Raw genomic sequence first — 20,624 nt, 5'->3', positions numbered from 1 at the left:
CTTAATTTTCATTGGGGATTTTTTGAAATCATCGTTAAATTGAGCGATATTCAGGTGACCTCGAGCCTTTCATATAAATCAATATTATCTCGCTATCAGTTGCGCGATATTTAATCCGGTTCAACTCGGCATGTCATCATATTTTATTCGTTGCGTATATATTTTGCGTCACAAAAAGTATTGAAGCGAATATTAAGCCTTCGAATATGCACTATGAACCGACCCTTAGATTTACCTGGTCAATATGGTAAGTTTTACGTGCAAATGAGTGGATTAACCTGTATTAGGTATGACGATTAGCATTTCAGGGACTTCGTGGGGTTCATTTTAAATTTTGGACTTGGGTGGTTTTTTGAATCATATACAAAGACAACAATGTTAGAATGAGATTACCACTAGTAAGATAATACAAAATAAAGCACACATGTATGTATAATGTTGATAAGCATTCTGCCATGTAATATAAACCACACACTTTCCTTTATTAAACCCATTTTTTGTTCAAAAGTCATTCTCCAGCAATGAATGTGTTACAAGTGGACTTTTATACATACTGGATTTCAATCAATGTGTTACAAGACTCAAATCATGGAATTGGGTGATTCTTTCATACATGCTATTTTTTCACATGCCCAATAGACACAGAGGATGAATTTGAGTTGTTCTTTCATGCATATAACAGGCCTATGTATAGCAACAATTTCCCATGCTTAACTCAATTTGGCCAAAGTATGGACTTAGGTGGCTTTTGTATTCATATATTCAATTGAAAGAAATGTTACGCGATTTACCGTATCTCTGAATCGTGTAAAAGCTTAAAAAGTGTTGACCATACCGTCTAAAAATTTTGATATTTCGAAATTGGCTGATCGTAATCCCCAAATTCGAGTATGCACATGTAGCGAAGATATGCATCATATCTTGCAAAGTTAATTTTTTTGAAAATAATTAAACAAGCTATGAAAGCTAGACTCATTAAGAAATTTTTGAAAAATACAAATTTCAGTCGTAAATTTAGGTTTTCTACAACTTGTAATTTTATTTCTGAAGTAGAGATATCAAAACTGAATAGCAAGAATGTTACTATGGGATGTTTTATAGATGACTACAATTTGGTTTAGAAATCGGAATGAGGAAAATTGATGAAATGACTGGTCAAAAAAAAATAGCGAGTGCTATAATCAATGACCCAGTTCATTCACTCCCAGTCCCAACCAGAGTCTGAAAATTAAAATAGCAATGAAAAAATAATAATATATAAACCTTTACCTTTAAGATGAGGTATAACTTTTATTTTCCGATGATTATTTCTGGGCCAAATTTGATACTTAATGTGGCAAAATCATCCCATTTTTTTGCTCAAAACCTCAAAAGAGGCAGTAACCTTAAATACATTCAAGATGTTACCCAGTAAAATTTCCAGTACTGTGGTGATGTTCAAGATGGTATTCAATATGGGGTCAAAACATACCAAAACTAAAAACTGGACTGAAAAATTATTGTACATCATGTACAGATAAGTCAGAAAATGATTATTTTGCACCCTTTTTGATCACAAAAAGTTGTGGTCAACAGGGTTACATGGATAGTTTTACCTTTTTGCCCTATTTCCATTGGCGTAGATTTCCTTTTGATATGGGGAAGATGGAGTTGGAAAATTTTCTTGAAGTAGTGAATTTGGCACAAAATAAGTTTATGGTACAAATGCGTGCAAAGCTAAAATGGTGAAATATGGTTCAAAAGGGGAACCAATCTGTGCAAAGAGGGCAAACATTTGCTCTTTTTAGGCTAAAATGGCTAATTATGAGCTAAATTGGGTCAGAAAGCCACATACGGGCATCAACATTGGGGGATGATTGTTTTGGATCATCCCCCATTACAATATTGCGGGGATTTATGTCCCATCTCCCCGGGATTTACATCTACCGTATTTCCTTGAATAGTCGCCCCCGGGTGCGTGGCATTTTCCAATTATTAGAGGTCAAAATGACGAACGATGAACTTAGGAACAATGACTTCCGGTTCACTTCAGGGTTTAGGACCAGATTTTAGCAAATTACCGACACCATTAGCAACCATGTGTGCACCTTGGTAAGCTCACTACACAAGGTAGCATGGAAATAGCATTTTGAAACATACCTTGGTTTAAAAAAGTAGCGGGGGGCATTTTGAAGGCGACTATTCGAGGAAATATGGTATGCTTATTTCGAGGAAATATGGTATGCTTATTTCCCCATTTTTAGAAAAGAATTCAGCAGAAAAGCCCTTCCATTCTTTGAGTCAACAACAGGACTGGTGAAGTTGAAAGCAATTATTGACAAAGTCTTCTTATTGGAGAAGATAGGAGTGTGTGGCATTTTCCAATTATTAGAGGTCAAAATGACGAACGATGAACTTAGGAACAATGACTTCCGGTTCACTTCAGGGTTTAGGACCAGATTTTTGCAAATTACCAACACCATTAGCAACCATGTGTGCACCTTGGTAAGCTCACTACACAAGGTAGCATGGAAATAGCATTTTTGAAACATACATTGGTTTAAAAAAGTAGCGGGGGGCATTTTGAAGGGGCGACTATTCAAGGAAATATGGTATGCTTATTTCCCCATTTTTAGGACATCCATAAGTAAAGATGGATTGATTTTTAAGACACTTTGTTACTATATGTATAGACACATTAATTTAATTTTTGATCTTGGTATCATTTTTTTCAGTATAAAACAGAACTGGTGAAAGAATTCAGCAGAAAGGCCCTTCCATTCTTTGAGTCAACAACAGGACTGGTGAAGTTGAAAGCAATCATTGACAAAGTCTTCTTATTGGAGAAGATAGGAGAAGCGCACCAATACATGGAAGACAATAAGACGGTGGGCAAGGTTGTCATTAAAGTTTGCCACATCGATAGCCATGTAGAATTATGAGGAACAACTAGCAGGATCTGAATTTCGTTGTACAAGAAATTTTTTTGAGCGCCTTTGCAAAGTTTTTTTGTGATTATTTGATTCACAAATGATATACTTTGAAAACATTGGGCTATGTGTGGAAGATTTGATTTTAATCTCCTACACAGTTGGTGAAGATTTCAAATGGAGGTCACCCATATAGGTAACCCCATTTGAAATTCACACTCCCTGGGTGGAAGAGTAAGGCCATGTTTTCCATATGGTGTATGAATTTCAACTGGAGTTGCCCATTTGAGTATCAACTTTGATTTATGCAAATTGTATGGCAAGAATCTTTGTGAGACCATGGATAATAGGAGAAAGGGATAACCAACAGCATAATTCATTATTATCTTTGTTGCTATGCTGGTTTCGCCTCTATAACAAGAATGAAATAGTTGCCAGTGATGCTAAAGTAATTACTCAATTCGTTCCATTAACTGCCCATGGCGCTTAACAAAGTCTTTTTGGGTGGGAGCTTATTTTTTACATTGTTTACGTAATTGCATGATACATAAAAAATGATCAAAATATTCATCCATCATCATCAGTGTGCCATGATATGTTTCAGACCATGATCCAGATTTGCATGGGCAGTTAATGATATCACAGTTTGTTTTAAAGTCACCGGGTTGGCACTTATAGGAGCATGGGCGGTTAATGGAACGAATACGGTATGTTAGAATTTACATGTTATAGTATCTATGTCATTCTACACAAAAATCTAATGAATGCCTGGACAAAATGCCACTTTTCAGATCAGACAAGGCAGACCAATAAGGTGCAAGTGAAACTATCACCGTGTTTGTTTCATTAGATAGTTCTATAGAAAAAGGGCTGATATGGTTATCCTTTATATTGGGCTATTCCAATTAAAATCCACACTACCCCTGTAGAAGATTTAGGAAATATCTTGCACAGGGGGAGTATAAATTTCAAATGGAATGAACACATTAGCAGCTCTATTTGAAACTCGCCCTCCCTCAGGGGAAGATTCGGTTTGAATCTTCTTCAGAAGGTGTATGAAATTAAAATGGAGCTGCCTAATGTGCTCATTCCATCTGAAATTTATACTCCCCCTGTGGAAGATATTTCCAAAATCATCCACAGGGGTAGTGTGGGTTTTAAATGGAATAGCCCATTGTCCGTGGTGAGACCCAATTTCAAATTTTTTAAGATTTGCACTGAAATTCTAAACCTGCTCGGGAAAAGGCCACTCAAATAAAATATTATATGTGAAACGATCTGATTCAATCTGGCCAACAGAGGAAAGTTTGAAAATTGAGTTATTCCGGCGACTAAAAAAATTGTTTTTGCTGTATGCATGTAAAAATCAGCCATTTTTTGGGGGGGGGGGAAACGTAGAATGAAGTTTGCAGAAATTGCTGTATGTACGTGTATGTAAAATCAGCTGTTTGGGGCAAAAAGTTTATTTTGACTGGAAAAAATGTGAGAAAATAAGAGGGAAATTTTTTTTTAGAGATTTTGGTGATATTTGCTGGAAAGTCTGTCTGCGTGTATAGCGGGGTAATTTTTTTTGTCGCCTTATTGTCAATTTACGAAATTTGTTGTGTATATCACATACTGATAGATATGAACTATCAGGTAAAATCTACCGTGACGGATGTTGCGATTATAGTGACTGATAACTTTGGCAATGTGAAATTTAACAATTTTTCAAGATTTTACTATTTTGGAAATAAGTTTCAAATGTCTACTATTAATAGACACATGAATCGCCAAACATTAATGGCAAGTTAATAATTTAATTATGCCCAAATTACATTTCACCTGCTGAATGTTTTCCCGATGTTCATTTCTTGATCAATTTACAATCAACATCCATCATTTTGAGCTTTTTTATACCGAGCATCTTGCATTACCATGCTTTTATTCCCCTGCATTTTAAATCCTCTGACCATCAACGGGGTCGTTTCTGCTGCACTGGGAATTCAGGGTAATGATTCACTACTCACATGTGGGAGGTCCGAAGTCCAGAAAATATTTTTCATGACCTTCCAAGGCCAGAATTTGATTGCTCATGTTGTGCTGTAGTAAATGACTTTCGGTGTCACACACTAAATTGTCACACAAATTGGGTTATTCATTAGAAATCCACACTACCCTTGTGGACGATTTTGTAAATATCTTCTACATGGGGAGTATGAATTTCAAATGGAATTTCCACATTAGGCAGCTCCATTTGAATTTCATACACCCTCATAGAAAGATTCAACCTGAATCTTCCCAAGGGAGCATGAGCTGCAAATGGAGCTGCCTTATATGCTAATTCTATTTGAAATTCATACTCCCTCTGTGGAACAGGGGTAGTGTGGTTTTCAAATGGAATAACCCATTGTTTCTACTGTGAATGTCACTGCGTATTCACTATTATTAACCACCTCAAAAGGTGCTTGATAGCAGGTTGATGGCTGATGGTGAGGTTCACTCGCATCAACCTGCATCACCCTTCACCTGATCTGTTTTTGCAGGGCCGTTACCACATATTCCATGCATCCCCCTGAATTACCTCGCATTCACCGTCATCCATTTCCTCAGTTGAAAGACCCTGTGATACACCCCACTTCTAACTAACATCCATCACTATGTGATACACCCAATGAATTACCCAGCATATTTTTTGCTGAAATCCTTACCATCCATTTTCCAAGCATATTTGCTGCTAAGTAATGATCTTTTTTGATACCAATTTTCTTATTTATATTGTTTATTTTACATTTTATGCTGCCTATTTTTGCCTTTATTTTAATATCACAATTGTTGCCTTGTGCAAGATTGGATCAGATCACAGTTACACACAGACCGTAAAAGAATTAAGGTACCAGTTATGTTCACTCCTGTTTATCCTAACATACGTTAAAACTACAACCAGCAGTCAATACCTGTACCCTTTAGCTCTGATTTTAAGACCTCATTTGTTGAAATTGATTAGAATTAAGGGGTACTACACCCCTGGCCAATTTTTGCCTATTTTGCATTTTCTCAAAAATTATAGCACATTGGTGACAAGTAAGATATGTATATTATAGGGGCAAGGACTACAACTACTGTACTGAAAATTCAGCAAATCAAAGCAAGTAGTTATTGATTTATTGATCAAATAGTGGTTTTCCCTCATTTTTGACTGTAACTCCACAACTGTTGTCTGTGCAGAAATACAATTTCCAGTGCAGTAGTTGTAGTCCTTGCCCCTATAATATACATATCTTACTTGTCCCCAAATGCACTATAATTTTTGAGAAAAATGCAAAAATAGGCACAAAATTGGGCAGGGGTGTAGTACCCCCTTAAAGAAATAGTGATCTAAAACCAAAGGAATTAACAAAATCAGAAGTTGCATTTCTAATCAGTGGAAATCATGGCGCTATAGTGGGAATTTGAATTGAATGAACACAACTTTCAACAGCTGTACTCGATCCAACTGCGATCGTATATATTGCGTATTTCAAATTGCGGTGCAAATGCACAACCTTGGATTCAATACCAACCAAACACAAGTGCGTTGGCATGGTTGGATTCGCTTCCACATTACTCATGCAGTCGCACACACTGGCGTACATCGTGCAGTGTACACAAAAATTTGTCATGCTATGTCAGGCTGTGTTCATTTAATTGAAATTTCCACTATATAGTTCTCTTATTCAAGAACGCTTTGTGTACAAATCAATAGAACATGCAATAGAGCAAACTGCGACTGTTGATTTTGTATCATCCTTGGGATTTTGGACCACCGTATCTTTATTTCTTGACTGATTTTGACGAATGAGGTCTTAAATTCAAGCTAAAAGGGGCAGCAATAGGTTCTAATTATAACATATCTGTCTTTGTTAAGGATATACAGGAGTGACAATAACTCGTACCGTAATTGTTTTGCAGTCTGCATTATATACTGTGTACAAAAAGTATTCATACATTTGAAACAACAGCAGTATCTTACAGATGCTAAATATAAATAACCAAAATAAAGTAATCAATAGATGGATCATTTTGCTGCTGTGTATTTTAACACCTCATTCTGCACAATGCAACTTCATTCCCTCAAGTTAAACCCATTTGAAGTGACACATTTGGGATATTACTTCCTTCAGGGTGATTCCCACTGGCTATTGTAATGAGCTCATTACAGTGCTGCTGATCAGCACTTACTCGCTGTGCTAATAATTAGTGCGTTTTGAGAGGAAAGTGTCACTTTTAAAATGCTCTCTTTTTTCATTCAAATTAGGGAAAATAAAGTTGCACCAAGACTCGCATCGTGCCGAATGAGGGACCAAAATATGCAGAACAAAATTCTCCATCTATTGACTTCTTCATTTGGTAATTTAGTGTCTTTAAGATATCGCTTTTGTTTTAAGTGTATGGATCCCTTTTGTGCATAGTATATTATTTCACATATAATACATCATGTATGATATATATATTAAGTACTTTGAATTTATAAGCGATTTGAAGTGTTGCCATTGTAATATGTGTACAAGTATTCATTTGATGTGTACATTTGTAATGACATTTTATAATACTTTTAAAACAGCTCATATCAGCATTGGTGACTTTGTGGTTGTGTGTAAGGTGTGTGTTTGTGGGGGGGAGGGTGCATGTTTGCCTGCAACTGAGAACATGCGCAAGACTTAGGTGTATCCTTCGTGTAAGAGAATTCCAAACAAATCCCAACTCTAATCCTAACTCTAATCCTAACCCTAATCCTACCCTAACCCTTACCCAGCCATAAATCCTAACCCTAACTCTAATCCTATTAGTATTTCGTGCTCTTTTATACTAAGGATAAACCAAGACTGGGCATTAAGAACCGTGGACATAGCTGCAAACGATCATCGTCCTCGGTTTGCGGAGGTCTGCAATAGGTCCCAAATGCATGCCAAATGCATTTAAAAGATACGTCCACTATACTGTGCATTAAAAATCATACATCCTCGGTTGTCCAGCTGAACATTAAATGTCCTCAGTTGCCGGCAGATATATGTGTCAAGGCATTAGCCAGAGGGGTGTCTGTAGGGTGTCCAAAATGGTCAAAAATACCTTATTCTACAAAATCAGGGTGTCCACTTCCTATTCACTTCATTATAAAAATCAGAATTTTAGGGTGTCCAAATTGAAAACAGGGTGTCCAAATGACACCTGGACATCCTTCTGGCTAATGCCTTGGTATGTGTGTGAGATAAGATTAAATGTATATGTTATTCTAGTTGCCAATCCTGACAATGGATGAGTTAAACCACCCAAATCAGAGGAAAAGTAGTTGTAGTATTTTTCAAATTACAGGAGTTTATTATTCTGGTATCTGGAATTCCTCCTATTTTGCACACTAATATCCATAAGGCGATGAAAAAAGAAAACCCTGTTCTACGGGCCCGACCGACCCAGAATTTATTTTACCCATGAAGCCAGACCGACCAACCGTACTTAAAAGGTCCGTCCGCTCGTAGAACAGGGAAAATATATATATTTAAATAACAAAAACATTGAATTATGCTCATTAAAAGTACTCAAAGTTGATAATTTCATATAAATTTGTAAAAATATATAATGCTTTTGTGTGAGCTGCTTGTAGTCTCAGTTTTTTCTATGCATGCGCGCGTGTGACCGTCCATGGCTTGTCTTTTCATAATCGTGATTTTGTGTATGTGTTGTTGTACAGATACACTACAAGGTTCCTATTGCTGCTATCACCTGAGGTTCAGTGCTGCCCAGTGGCTACTATATAGAGTACCAGTGCAGCACAGTACCAATGTACGTGTGATTCAGATGTGTGTACTCTCGTTGTACTCATAGGTACTCTAAAAGTACCAATGAAGTAGCTGTGTAGTGTAACACAGTACCTCTGAGACAGCAGCTATAAGAATCTTGTAGTGTACAGCCGGCTGTTTGGCCAAGATATTCTTATATTTACATGTGCATTTTTCGAAATTTGTTCAAGTAGCTGTAGTATCGTCTGTAAGGTGACTGTACCGACTGTTTGGTGAATGTCGATAAAACATTGATTGATTGATTATTGGGAAACATGATACCAATAAAAAACATTTCTAAAACACAGCAATGTTTTAGTGTTGACCAGAGAATACATGTACTGGGGGACACTCAAGTATATAGTAAAGTAACGTGCTTGTGTGGCCACAATTCACTGTCGTAGTGCACATTAGTAACCATTGGTTACTGCTCCAAGCCTGTTCCCAATTTTGATATGCCATAGGCTTTGTGTTGTGATCATTTCGATCAGTGGTTATTAACAAAGAAAGCATGATCCAGTTGACCTAGCAACGGTCATATTCTAACATGCATTACGACAGCGAATAGTGAAGGACACTCCAAGTAGTAATGTGACATTCATGTGTGGCCACCATAACATGGCAGGCCACATGGTGGTTTATAAGTGCATGTCAAATAGGGGGTCTTTAAGGGGGAAATACTTTTATTACATTAATTGGGGTCTACCAGTTGACAAATGTGATGCGATCAAGCAAAATCGGTCTGAACTCGGCAATAATAAATTTTAAGTTTCTTACGTATAGGATAGTAAAAAGCATTTACAAAGCTGGATTTTGCAGACACCCCCATTGAAATTGAACATCCAGTTCCAAAGATATGAGCAATTAAAGAGTTTCCAAAACAAGAGGAAACAAAAGGAAATATTTTCTTTGTTTGGCTATATCTCAAAATCAATATTTCCGAGTTCCGACTGATTTTGCTTGATCGCATCACAAATGGGGATATTAGTATTTTACTAGTCTCAAGTGAGAATTTTAGAAAGTGTGTAAAATTTTCCAGATGTTTTTTTGTATTTATATGATTTTTTAAAGATTATGCAATCCTCAATATTGAGAGCTGCTGACCCCTAGAGCGATACATTCCATATGAAAAGTGTTAAGATTACTGTATTTGACCTAATTAACGTCACTCCTCTAATTAGCGCTTTTACAGAACTTTTCAGGTGACAACTGTGCCCTTTTCAATGAATCTGTGTAATTGGCCACCATAGTACATGTTAGTAACCATTGGTTACTGGTTCAAGCCTGGGCTCATGCACCTGTTCCTAATTTTGATATGCCATAGGCTTTGTGTTGTGATCATTTTGATCACTGGTTCGTACAAAGAAAGCGTGAGCCAGTTGACCTAGCAACGGTCATATTCTAACATCCACTATCAAATGTGGAAATAAAATTACCATGTTAACTTTCCAGCCAAGATTTTTGATAATTTTGTTGTGTAAATTTTGAATTGCCCTTCAAAATTTTGAATTGCCCTTCAAAATTTCGAATTGCATTTTATGAAGAACCCCCAAAAAGTGATTGACTTAAGCGCTAATTGGGCTATTCCATTTAAAATCCACACTACCCCTGTGGAAGATTTTGGAAATATCTTCCACAGTGGGAATATGAATTTCAAATGGAATGAACACAATAGCTCCATTTGAATTTCATACACCCTCTGAGAAATATGTAACCCGAATCTTCCACTGAAGGAGGGTGAGTTTCAAATGGAGCTGCTAATGTGTTTATTCCTTTTGAAATTCATACTTCTGCTGTGGAAGATATTTCCAAAATCTTCGACAGGGGTAGTGTGGATTTTAAATGGAATAGCCCATAGGTTGAATCAGTACATCTAAATAAAGCCCAAATTGAAGCCATTTAGTGCAATTTTTACATTAACCCAGGCAAATTAAAAAGTCGCCACTAGTTCCATCCCCATTTAATCAGAGTCTGATGAGTTTATGGCAAAATAATGTATATAATTTTTTATATACTTTCCTTCGAAGGTTGATACCAAATTTGATATCAAAAGTTTAATTATCATGAGCATAGGAACCGTTGTTTGGAAATTCGTGCAATTTTAAAAATGACAAATTACGAATTGACCATGCAAAAGCCAATGCATGGTATCAGCTTATTATGTAGCCGGAAGCAACCCGTACAGGAATCATTGTACACTTGCCTGCGCACAATTAAAAGAGCGGGGTATTTGATTTGCATTTTGACATGCATGGGTAAACCTTTAATGACAATGAAATTACACCTCAGATGTTGAGAAGAGGTGGTTTATAATCGATTAATCTGCCGGCCTATAAAATTCTTGGCACTCACACTAGCTCCGCCGCGTGATACAACCCCTATGTAATTTTTAAAATTGCATGAATTTCCAAACAACGGTTCCTATGCTCACGATGATTAAACTTTTGATATCAAATTTGGAAAGTGTATAGAAAATTATTATATAAATTATTTTGCCATAAACTCATCAGACTCTGATTAAATGGGGATGGAACTAGTGGCGACTTTTTAATTTGGCTGTGTTTATTATAATTACTATTATTATTATATACATGTAGTATGTAGATGTTAAATGTAAGATAGTAAACAACTCATGGGGAGGGCCGGGGGGAGGGTAACATTCACAAGTAGGCTACATGTTGTGTTCTTGAAATGAAATGATTTATTTTCCAGAGTATATTGTGCAATCTTTCCAAAATATCTGTAAAATTGAAATAAAAGATAAATAAACAGTATAATTCTCCACTAAGCCTGAAGTTATTACGTTAGTGGTTGTGCAGTAATTATATTTATGGGGGGAGGAAGGATTCTCAAAATGACCTGCCAAATAATCTTTGTGACCCTGTTTCGACGTACCAAAAAAATGTCCCATTTGCAAATAGTATAACCTTAAATTCAGTGAGCATAAAATGTTGCATATTTGAACATTTTCAGACTATTTTTCTGCACCTCTTTAGTAATACTTGAATTGCACCAAAAGTATTTAACAAAATTTGCCTTCTATCTGATTTCGTTTAACCTGCCACAAAATTGCTCACCCGCTTTGAAGCTAATGGCTAAAATATGTTCGCCCACCCTATAATTCTCCACAGGGCTACACATACTTATACATGTAGCACCATTCCTTTTTATTGGACCTTGCACTATACACCTGTTCGACTTCGCCATTACTGCGGTGTCCCCAGTGTAAAACTGAGGTGTCCCGATGTCGGAGGTTTCATCCATTATTTAATGTGTGCTATACAGAATTGTACCCGGGAATTGTACACAACAGTGATGTTCAATTTGAATTGCACACACTAACCTGATCCTGCAGGATGTGTCTGTACACTGATGACGCAACTACATAAACACACCAATTCGAATCTGCCACTGCGAAATCAAACATGGCGCTATTCTCAACCTCAGATGAGACACACTATAGTCAATGGACAGAGAAAAAATTGTGTATATGTGACCTTTGAAATGAAAATGTCCTACCGGTATGTCAAAATGAGCCCAGTTTCAAAACCAATCCTGTGTGCACAATTTGGTTTAGTAGTATAACTTAATCACTATAACTCTCTGGAATTAATTCTGGTGTAATTATAGCTTCAATCAAATATTTTCAAACAAAAAACAATGCTTGGGTTTAAATCAATTTGAATTCATAGGGAACTGCTTTTGAGACTGGCCCCTTTTATGTCAAATTAATGTCATAATAGGTTTTGCCTGCCCTGATACACACTAAAATGCAAAGGGTGAGAGGTAGAGAGTCGGGACAGGGGAAGTCCCTCCCCATCCTGCTCATATCACTGGTTTTAAATGTTACAGAGTAACTGCAAATAGGTGATGGGGATGTGTGGCCACAATGACCTCCATTTTCATTTCCCCACAAGCACTCTCCCCTGCCCACTCTCTAGTTACGGTAGGGGTCACTCTGACCATGACATTCAATTCCAAAATCCCTGTCCATTATGCCCTGATGGTAGACTGCTACCCTCAGTCTTGTCAATGGACCACAGAAACTTATGTGTTAAAAAATGTCTTTCCAAGAGTCTGGGGAACTGGGATTGTGCAGGTGTCCAAATTGGCATTTTGACCAGAATTTTATTTTCGATCACACATTTAGTTACATTTTGAGCTTGATCCTGTCACTAAAGCACGGCAAGACAAGCACCATAAACAGGGCCGGATTTACCATAGGGCCAGATGGGCCCGGGCCCAGGCCCCCCAAAATTGCCCTGTGCAGTGTGCATCTTCCATTGTAGCCGAAAAACACCATATTTTGGGCTGATATAGGGTACAAAAATTGCAAAATTTTGTGCGCTTTGGCCTGTTATATAACAAAATTCAACTACAATTTTTGCTAAAATAGTCTAAACTTTAAAATTGTTCATGCGCATAGCGCGCAAATGTCCTAGTAGAATATAAAAACTTGCCCACTTGAATGCACATGCCTTCCTCATGGTGCGTTTGGGGCCTCCGAATTTTGGCCTGGCCCAGGGCCACCAAAAAGGTAAATCTGGCCCTGACCATAAACAAGTAGAAGCTAATATTTTATGGAAAAGAAATACTAATCGATTTTTTTAATGATAAAAATTCCCTTTAAAAGGGAAAGCCAGCCTCAATGTAGAAGAGGTCTTGTAATTAGTTTTGGTCAATGTGAAAGGCATTTTTAGGATCACGCTTACATCTACATGACAGTCCACCAAACCATCAACGATGAGAACATGCACACTGAAACAGCAGAAAACATTAATTCCTAATCTCATGTCAACTCTTTTAATTCATTACATGTACTCCAAATTGTTCTGGTCTGTTTGTTTTGTTGTTGTTGTTGTTGTTGTCGTTGTTTTTATGCCTCCACCGCGAGGCATACTGTTTTTGCAATGTCCGCGCTTCCGAGTTTCCGAGCTTCCGTGCTTCCGTCCGTCCGGATGCTGTATCTCGGGCATGGATGGGCGGATTGACTTCAGAATTTCAGGATGGGTGGGTCATGGTCCAAAACTCTGGATACTTTTTTTGGGTGGGGTTCAAGGTCATATACTGAGGTCAAAGGTCAATCTGAGGTCAAATTAGTAAAAATGGTCATATGGGCATATAACTTGGTGGGTACAGTCACCATGTAGAGCCAAATTTTTGGAAGGTCATTTTGGGGTCATCCGGGGTCACCCAGGGGTCATCTGAGGTCAAATTACTAAAAACTGTCGCACAGGCATGTAACTTAATGGGTATAGTCAACATTTAGAGCCAAATTTTTGGAAGGTCATTTTGGGGTCACCCAGGGGTCATCTGAGGTCAAATTAATAAATTGGTCGCATGGGCATGTAACTTGGTGGGTACAGTCAACATTTAGAGTCAACTTTTTGGAAGGTCATTTCCAGGTCATCTGAGGTCACCCAGGGGTCATCTGAGTTCAAATCACTGAAATCAGTCATATGGGCATGAAACTTGGTAGGTACAGTCAACATTTAGAGCCAAATCTTTGGAAGGTCATTTTGGGGTCATTTGGGGTCACCCAGGGGTCATCTGAGGTCAAATTAATAAATTGGTCGCATGTGCATGTAACTTGGTGGGTTGTATCAACCGTTGTGCTAAATCACTCCCTTAGGTGGAGGCATAACGGTCGACGCTGTGCGTCGAAAACCGCGACATCCGAGAACCGCCGTCCATCTAGTTTTTTGTCTTTTCAGCTTTTGCCCACGGTATCTCAATTTCCAATTTTGTAATACCAGAACTTACGAACTCAATATCTTCGCTTAGGAATGTCCGATTTCACTGCTTTCGATATATACACTGCGGTTTGAGTTAACTTACATGTACATTTTATTTTAAAATAACTTAATTAATTCGCAATGTATAGTTTAAGCCTACTATATTATAATAGATAGTGGCCAGCACATTTATAAAGGACTGGTTACTCACTACAATCTTCACTCTTAAACTGTGTTTTTCTGAATGTGCTGATCATGTTGATTGCTAGTCGGAAACTCCTGCGAAGCTATGGACATGGCATCTTACATACTCCATTCTATAACAGTCTGCCTAGTGCCTTGTGTGTTTTCTCTTCAATCATTTTGTTGAATGTAATTTTATGAATCAAATAGTTATGTGTCATTTTATTTATAATAAAGAAGTTATTAAATTAATAAAGTAAGACAATTTATTTATCTATAAGTGCATGTCAAATGGGGTACATTGTTCAATACTATATGCATAAATTATGCCCATATTATAGCTAGGCCCTAAAAACTTTATTTTGCATCGGATTTTTCCCGTTGAAAAGACAAAACTGATGTTTATGATAGCAACCATTTCATCAATAACATTTTGAGTCATTTTTATCCATAAAAGCGACACAGGATACGATAGATAACTACTTTCACATCAATATGGTCCATATGATCACAGATTGTTGAGAATCTGTGATATGATCCGGGATATGATGAAGATTTTGATTCTATAGATCTGTTATCAACATGATATCACGCTGTTCAGTGGTCAAGGAGTAAGGACCCCGGTCAAGGACACTGATATGACATCATAGGTGATGTCAGATTTTCTTCTGCTGACCATATGATGCTATATATATTAACTATTATTGTTACATTTAGGCCTTTAAACTTTTAAAGTCATAATTAATTAGTTCAAACATAACTTTGGTAATACTCACTCGTTTTCATTCGTTGAAACGGCAAAACATACTTACTTTTCCTAACAAATCGAATTAAAATATTTAAAAAAAAAATTAACAACAAAAAGTAAAAAAAAAAATCATTCCAATACCACTAAAATATAATCTCTTGAGTAAACTGAACCCAAACCTGAAACAGGTACCAGCCCGAATGGGCTGGCGAAAATGTTACAATATGGTTTTAATGAGTGACTGCATTTGAAATCTACACCCCTAAGGCCATGTTTTACATAAGGGGTGTTTGGATTTCAACTGAAATAGCCTTCCATGGTCCACCAACATTTATACCAAGCAATGTTGCACAAGTTTACAACACAACTTTCTATATTTTGCTTAACTTTCTGCAAACATTTACCATCTTTTGCGCAACTTGTTATAAGTACTATACCAGTGTGATGACTGTGATCACATGGGTGATCGTACGATTTTATTTTTTTCAAAAAAGATGGCAACTTTTTGTCATATGACAGGAATTGTAGCACCTGACCTTGATCAAAACTAGTTAGAAATAGTGTTTTGCATGACTAGGTATGAATATATGACTGTTAGTTGTTGTATTATCATGACTTTCATTGAAGTCAGGGCAAATTGTGCTTCACATGTCATGCGAGATATAGCCCTTTCAAGTTTTTTGCTAGTCCTTTCAGAGTTCGGTGTCCTTTTTTCTGTCGCTACTCCTTGATATACTGTATGCCCTGATATTTTTGTGAAGGTTTACTTTTGCGAATTTCGCAAGTGCACGTTCAGACGTGAAAATAAAAACGTACTGACAAAAGTACAGTTTTGATACAAAGTTACGATACACTTACATAAATGCAGCGATATAAACAACTCAGTCGCACAATTTCAAAAAATCCCCAAATCGCGAAAAATTCTCTACGCCAAAATAACAGCATTAATACAGTAGTGGGTTAAACTTCCAAATATTTGAGTTCACCAGTAAAAGCATGGTGTAATTTTCCTACTGCCATGTAATCAAATATTAGAAAAACATTTTTTTTACAATACGGGTTGTTATTTACTCATTTGTTGGCCTACAGAAATTTGAATTTCGATACAATTCTGGTTTACCCTGCGCACCCTGTGTTCTCAATATAATTCTGATTTACCCTGTGCGCCCTATTGTTTAGGGTGAGGTTGGGTTAGGATTAGGGTTATACGTACTTTTGCACATGGTATAGCAGAATTTCACAACTTTTGACAGTGGCGTAACATGATTCATCCTATGGGGGGGCATGTGTGTGTGTGGGGGCCACCAGGTTTGATTGGGGGCACATGCCATTTTTAGGCCATTTTCCTATGGGATTTTCTAAATTTTCAAATTAATTGGGGGGTGCATCACCCCCATGCCCCTATGACACTTTGCCACTGACTTTGGGTTCAATGATTGGGTCATAACTTGCAGGCTGTAACCGTAACTAGGACAGTACTATTATACTCAGGCATTTATACAGTGCCTTTTACAGAAGTACCACAGCACTTTACAAAATAAAATGACATAAAAATAAGAGAGGGGGGTCTTTAGACTACTTTTGAATTGTCAACCAGCTTTTTTCATTGCATTATGATCTCATAAAAACAGAGTCAGTTGGGTGTCATTATGGTCCAGTAGGTGTGACAGTAATGAATCAGTGACAGAATCATTGGTCACTATTTCCTTAGGAACTGTGCAATAATTATTAGCCTAAAGAGAACTGGTAATTCAAATTATTGCATACCACAGATTACCTGCCCCCCTCTTGGCAATCGGCATGCCAAAAAACCCTTGGCCTCTCCCATTTACATATGCCAATTTTGGGAATCCAATTTGCAAACCTTAAGGGCACAGATAGCGCCATTTCCACAATATTTAAGGTATGCCAAAACTTGCTTGCCCTTCTTTTTTGGGGCTTGGCAAAAAAAATGCTTGCTCCCCCAATTCGACCCTTCCCCCCCCTTGGGCTCATAATTATTGCATAGCCCTTTAGTGAAATTATGACACATTTGGCAGATATTACTAGAGCTAAGCCGAGTTGCTACTCCACTTTCCACATGATTTGAGAACAGGAAATAGTAGCAACCAAAATCCTTGTTTGAGTCATCCAGGATTCTTGTGATTTATCTTCAAATGCCTGACTTTATATTCACATTGTGAAGTTACTTCATAATATAACAGATTGCTTTTATTTTATGAACTCTCTGTCCTTGTTCTACTTTGTATTTAGTATTTAGCTATTCCATCTAAAATCCACACTACCCCTGTGGAATATTTTGAAAATATCTTCTGACGGGGGAGTATGATTTTCAAATGGAATGAACACATTAGGCACTAGGCAGCTCATTTGAATTCTGTACACCTCTGAAAAGGATTCAACCTAAATCTTTTACTGAGGGAGGGTGAATTTCAAATGGAGCTGCTGTGTTCATTCCATTTGAAATTCACACTCCACCTGTGGAAGATATTTCCAAAATTTTCCACAGAGGTAGTGTGGATTTTAAATGGAATAGCCCATTTGGACATTTTTCTTCAAACAATTGTCAGACTTTTTCAAGTGGGTGAAAATAAGGAAGTGAGCTGTGTTTACTGATTGTGCAAATGGTTCAAGGAAAACACTTGTCCTTTTACACATCTTTATTTAAATTACTCAAAAATTAGTCACATGGTTGTATATCATACTAATTAAGGAATAGATTTCACTAATAAACAATATTGACCTTGGTTAGTAAAGGATAAATATCTTACGACCTTGCTGAGTAGCCATGGATTTACCATAAGAATAGCAAGGGAAATTCCCTTCAAACCCATTGTTATATTTTCTTATGTTCTTGATGAGTCTAAATTATTGAGGGACACCTACAAGTTTTACTGAAAGATTCCTCAACTATTATTAAAACTGTATTCTGTCATAATGCACATGGTCCGTGTTGTCATATTTACCATATTCCATCTACCGTATGCATTAACAAAATCATTTTGGGTGGGCGCTTATTTTTTACATGTTTTTTTTAATTTTTTCCTAACAGGCATTTATTAGAGACGAATCTATGTATGTTATAAAAGGATCCTGGGACGTTCTAGTAGCTTTTCTGATGCAGAAAATGTATTGGAAGTTTACACGGGATCCCCAGCTATTCACTGACAGATTGCATTTATTTTATGAACTTTCTGTCCGTGTTCTCCTTTGTATTTAGGATTTTGACATTTTTCTCCAAACATTTGTCAAAACTTTTCAAGTGGGTGAAAATAAGGAAGTGATCAGATTGTGCAAATGGTTCAAGGAAAACACTTGTCCTTTTACACATCTTTATTTAAATTACTCAAAAATTAGTCACATGGTTGTATATCATACTAATTAAGGAATAGATTTCACTAATAAACAATATTGACTTTGGTTAGTAAAGGATAATTACTCTTACGACCTTGCTGAGTAGCCATGGATTTACCATAAGAATAGTAAGGGAAATTCCCTTTAAGCCCATTGTTATATTTTCTTATGTTCTGTTATTACATAACAAGGATGATGAGCATATTGAGGGATACTTATGACAAGTTTTACTGAACGATTCCTTAAAGCCATACTATAACATTTCTTTAAAAATAGATTAGTATTTATTTCCCACAAAATGTTAGCTTTTACTGTCAGATATATCCGCTTTTAATTTTGAGGCGAACAAGTGAGGTAAAGCAAAGAAAATTAGAATTTACTACTAGCACCAATGCATGTTACTCCGGTGGTTGTAATATGGTACGATCCTCTGGCGTGTGTGTGTGACCCGTACGGCTAATATTTCTATCGTAATAATAAAACTAACTAAAACCTTGATTTTTGCAAAGAATCTTGGTTTACTAAAGTACATTACAATCGTGTAAAAACCTGAATTTAATTTTTTTTTGAAAATGTTATAATATGGCTTTAACTATTATTAAATTGTATTCAGTAATGCACATGGTCTGTGTTGTCATATTTACCGTATTCCATCTAATTAGCACCCCCGCTATCCAGGACCCCTATTCTTTTTTTTTAAAGTGACAACTGTCAAAGTGCCCTCTTCTCATCTTTACAATTAAATTCCATCAAATTTCTGAATTATGTCCTTCTAAACCTGAGAGGGAGGGACTTTATATAATAGAAGATATGGATAACAGCAGTAAAATTATATTATCTTTTTCTTAAATTTTGTGAATGTGATGGTGTTTTTTTTTATTAAAGAAAAACCATGATAATCTATTCTAATATCCAACTCAACAAGAGGCAATTTTGAACATGTAGTTATGCTCGCCATCAACATGCACACCAGTGAATACACAATGCAGGACTAGGCCTGACTTGCATGGTTAGATTTCAGTCAAATACCCTGCAAAATTTGCAGTTTTATGGTAAAATGGGTCAAAATGAGGTTTATTTTGGGCATAAAACAGATGGTGGTCATCACAGATTTTGGTGAATTTTGTTCCGGTATTTCAAGCGGGGTACAGGGAACTTCAGGGGCGTAGCAAGAGCATCAGGGGCCATGGACAAGTAGCAGTACGGGCCCTTTTAACCAGGGCGGGATTTACATTATGGGGGGTGGGCCTGGGCCAGGCCAAAATTTGGAAGCCCTGAACTCACGTGCCGAGCATGGGATGTGCACTCAAGTCAGTGGCCAAGTTTTGGTTTACGTATAATATAGAGGGTGACTAACATAATTTGTTCCGATGTTACTAGGACATTTGCGCGCAAAGTACGCGAAAAAAATTAATTTCAGTCCATTTTAGCCCCAGATCAACATGAATTTTGGTATTTGAATGTTTACAATTTTGCCCTTTCTGGGCCAAAAAAACATGCTGTTATTGGAGATAAAAGAAAGATGCATAGGGCAATTTTGGGGCCCAAAATTGTTAGGGTCCTGGACCTGAGCCCAGCTCTCCATTATCAGCTCTTATTTAATTTACGCTTTTGTGCTCGGGGGCCCCTGAACCCTCGGGGCCCATGGACTTTGTCCACCCTGTCCCCCCACTTGCTACGCCCCTGGGGAACTTGCACCACCCTCTTGTGGGATATACCACTGGTAGATTTAGACAGAAAACATTATTACTAAATATTGTTACCTGTGACATGATATCATGAAAAGACCGAATAGAATTTGTCAAAGAGGATTTTGCTGCACATAGTAAGGAGATTCTCAAAATATTTTTAAGAAATGAAATAAAAGAAAGAAAAAAGCAAACAAATTTAAAGCACAATA

The 20,624-nt window shown here is 37.0% G+C and overlaps 1 protein-coding gene across 1 annotated transcript in view; it reads left to right on the top strand.

Annotated features, from left to right (window-relative positions):
• LOC140141026 (quinone oxidoreductase PIG3-like) overlaps nucleotides 1–3,283 on the top strand; it is an 18,503-nt gene extending 15,220 nt beyond the window's left edge. The window contains exon 7 of the mRNA XM_072162805.1: nucleotides 2,715–3,283. Within this exon, the coding sequence (XP_072018906.1) occupies nucleotides 2,715–2,921 (207 nt within the window). The 3' untranslated portion in view covers nucleotides 2,922–3,283. The remainder of the gene's footprint in view (nucleotides 1–2,714) is intronic.
• The last annotated feature ends 17,341 nt before the right edge of the window (nucleotides 3,284–20,624 follow it).

The sequence above is a fragment of the Amphiura filiformis genome, chromosome 19 (assembly GCF_039555335.1).
Source record: "Amphiura filiformis chromosome 19, Afil_fr2py, whole genome shotgun sequence".
Classification (NCBI taxonomy): domain Eukaryota; kingdom Metazoa; phylum Echinodermata; class Ophiuroidea; order Amphilepidida; family Amphiuridae; genus Amphiura; species Amphiura filiformis.
Note: the sequence above shows the minus strand (reverse complement) of the source record. Positions and strands in the feature narration are given on the sequence as shown.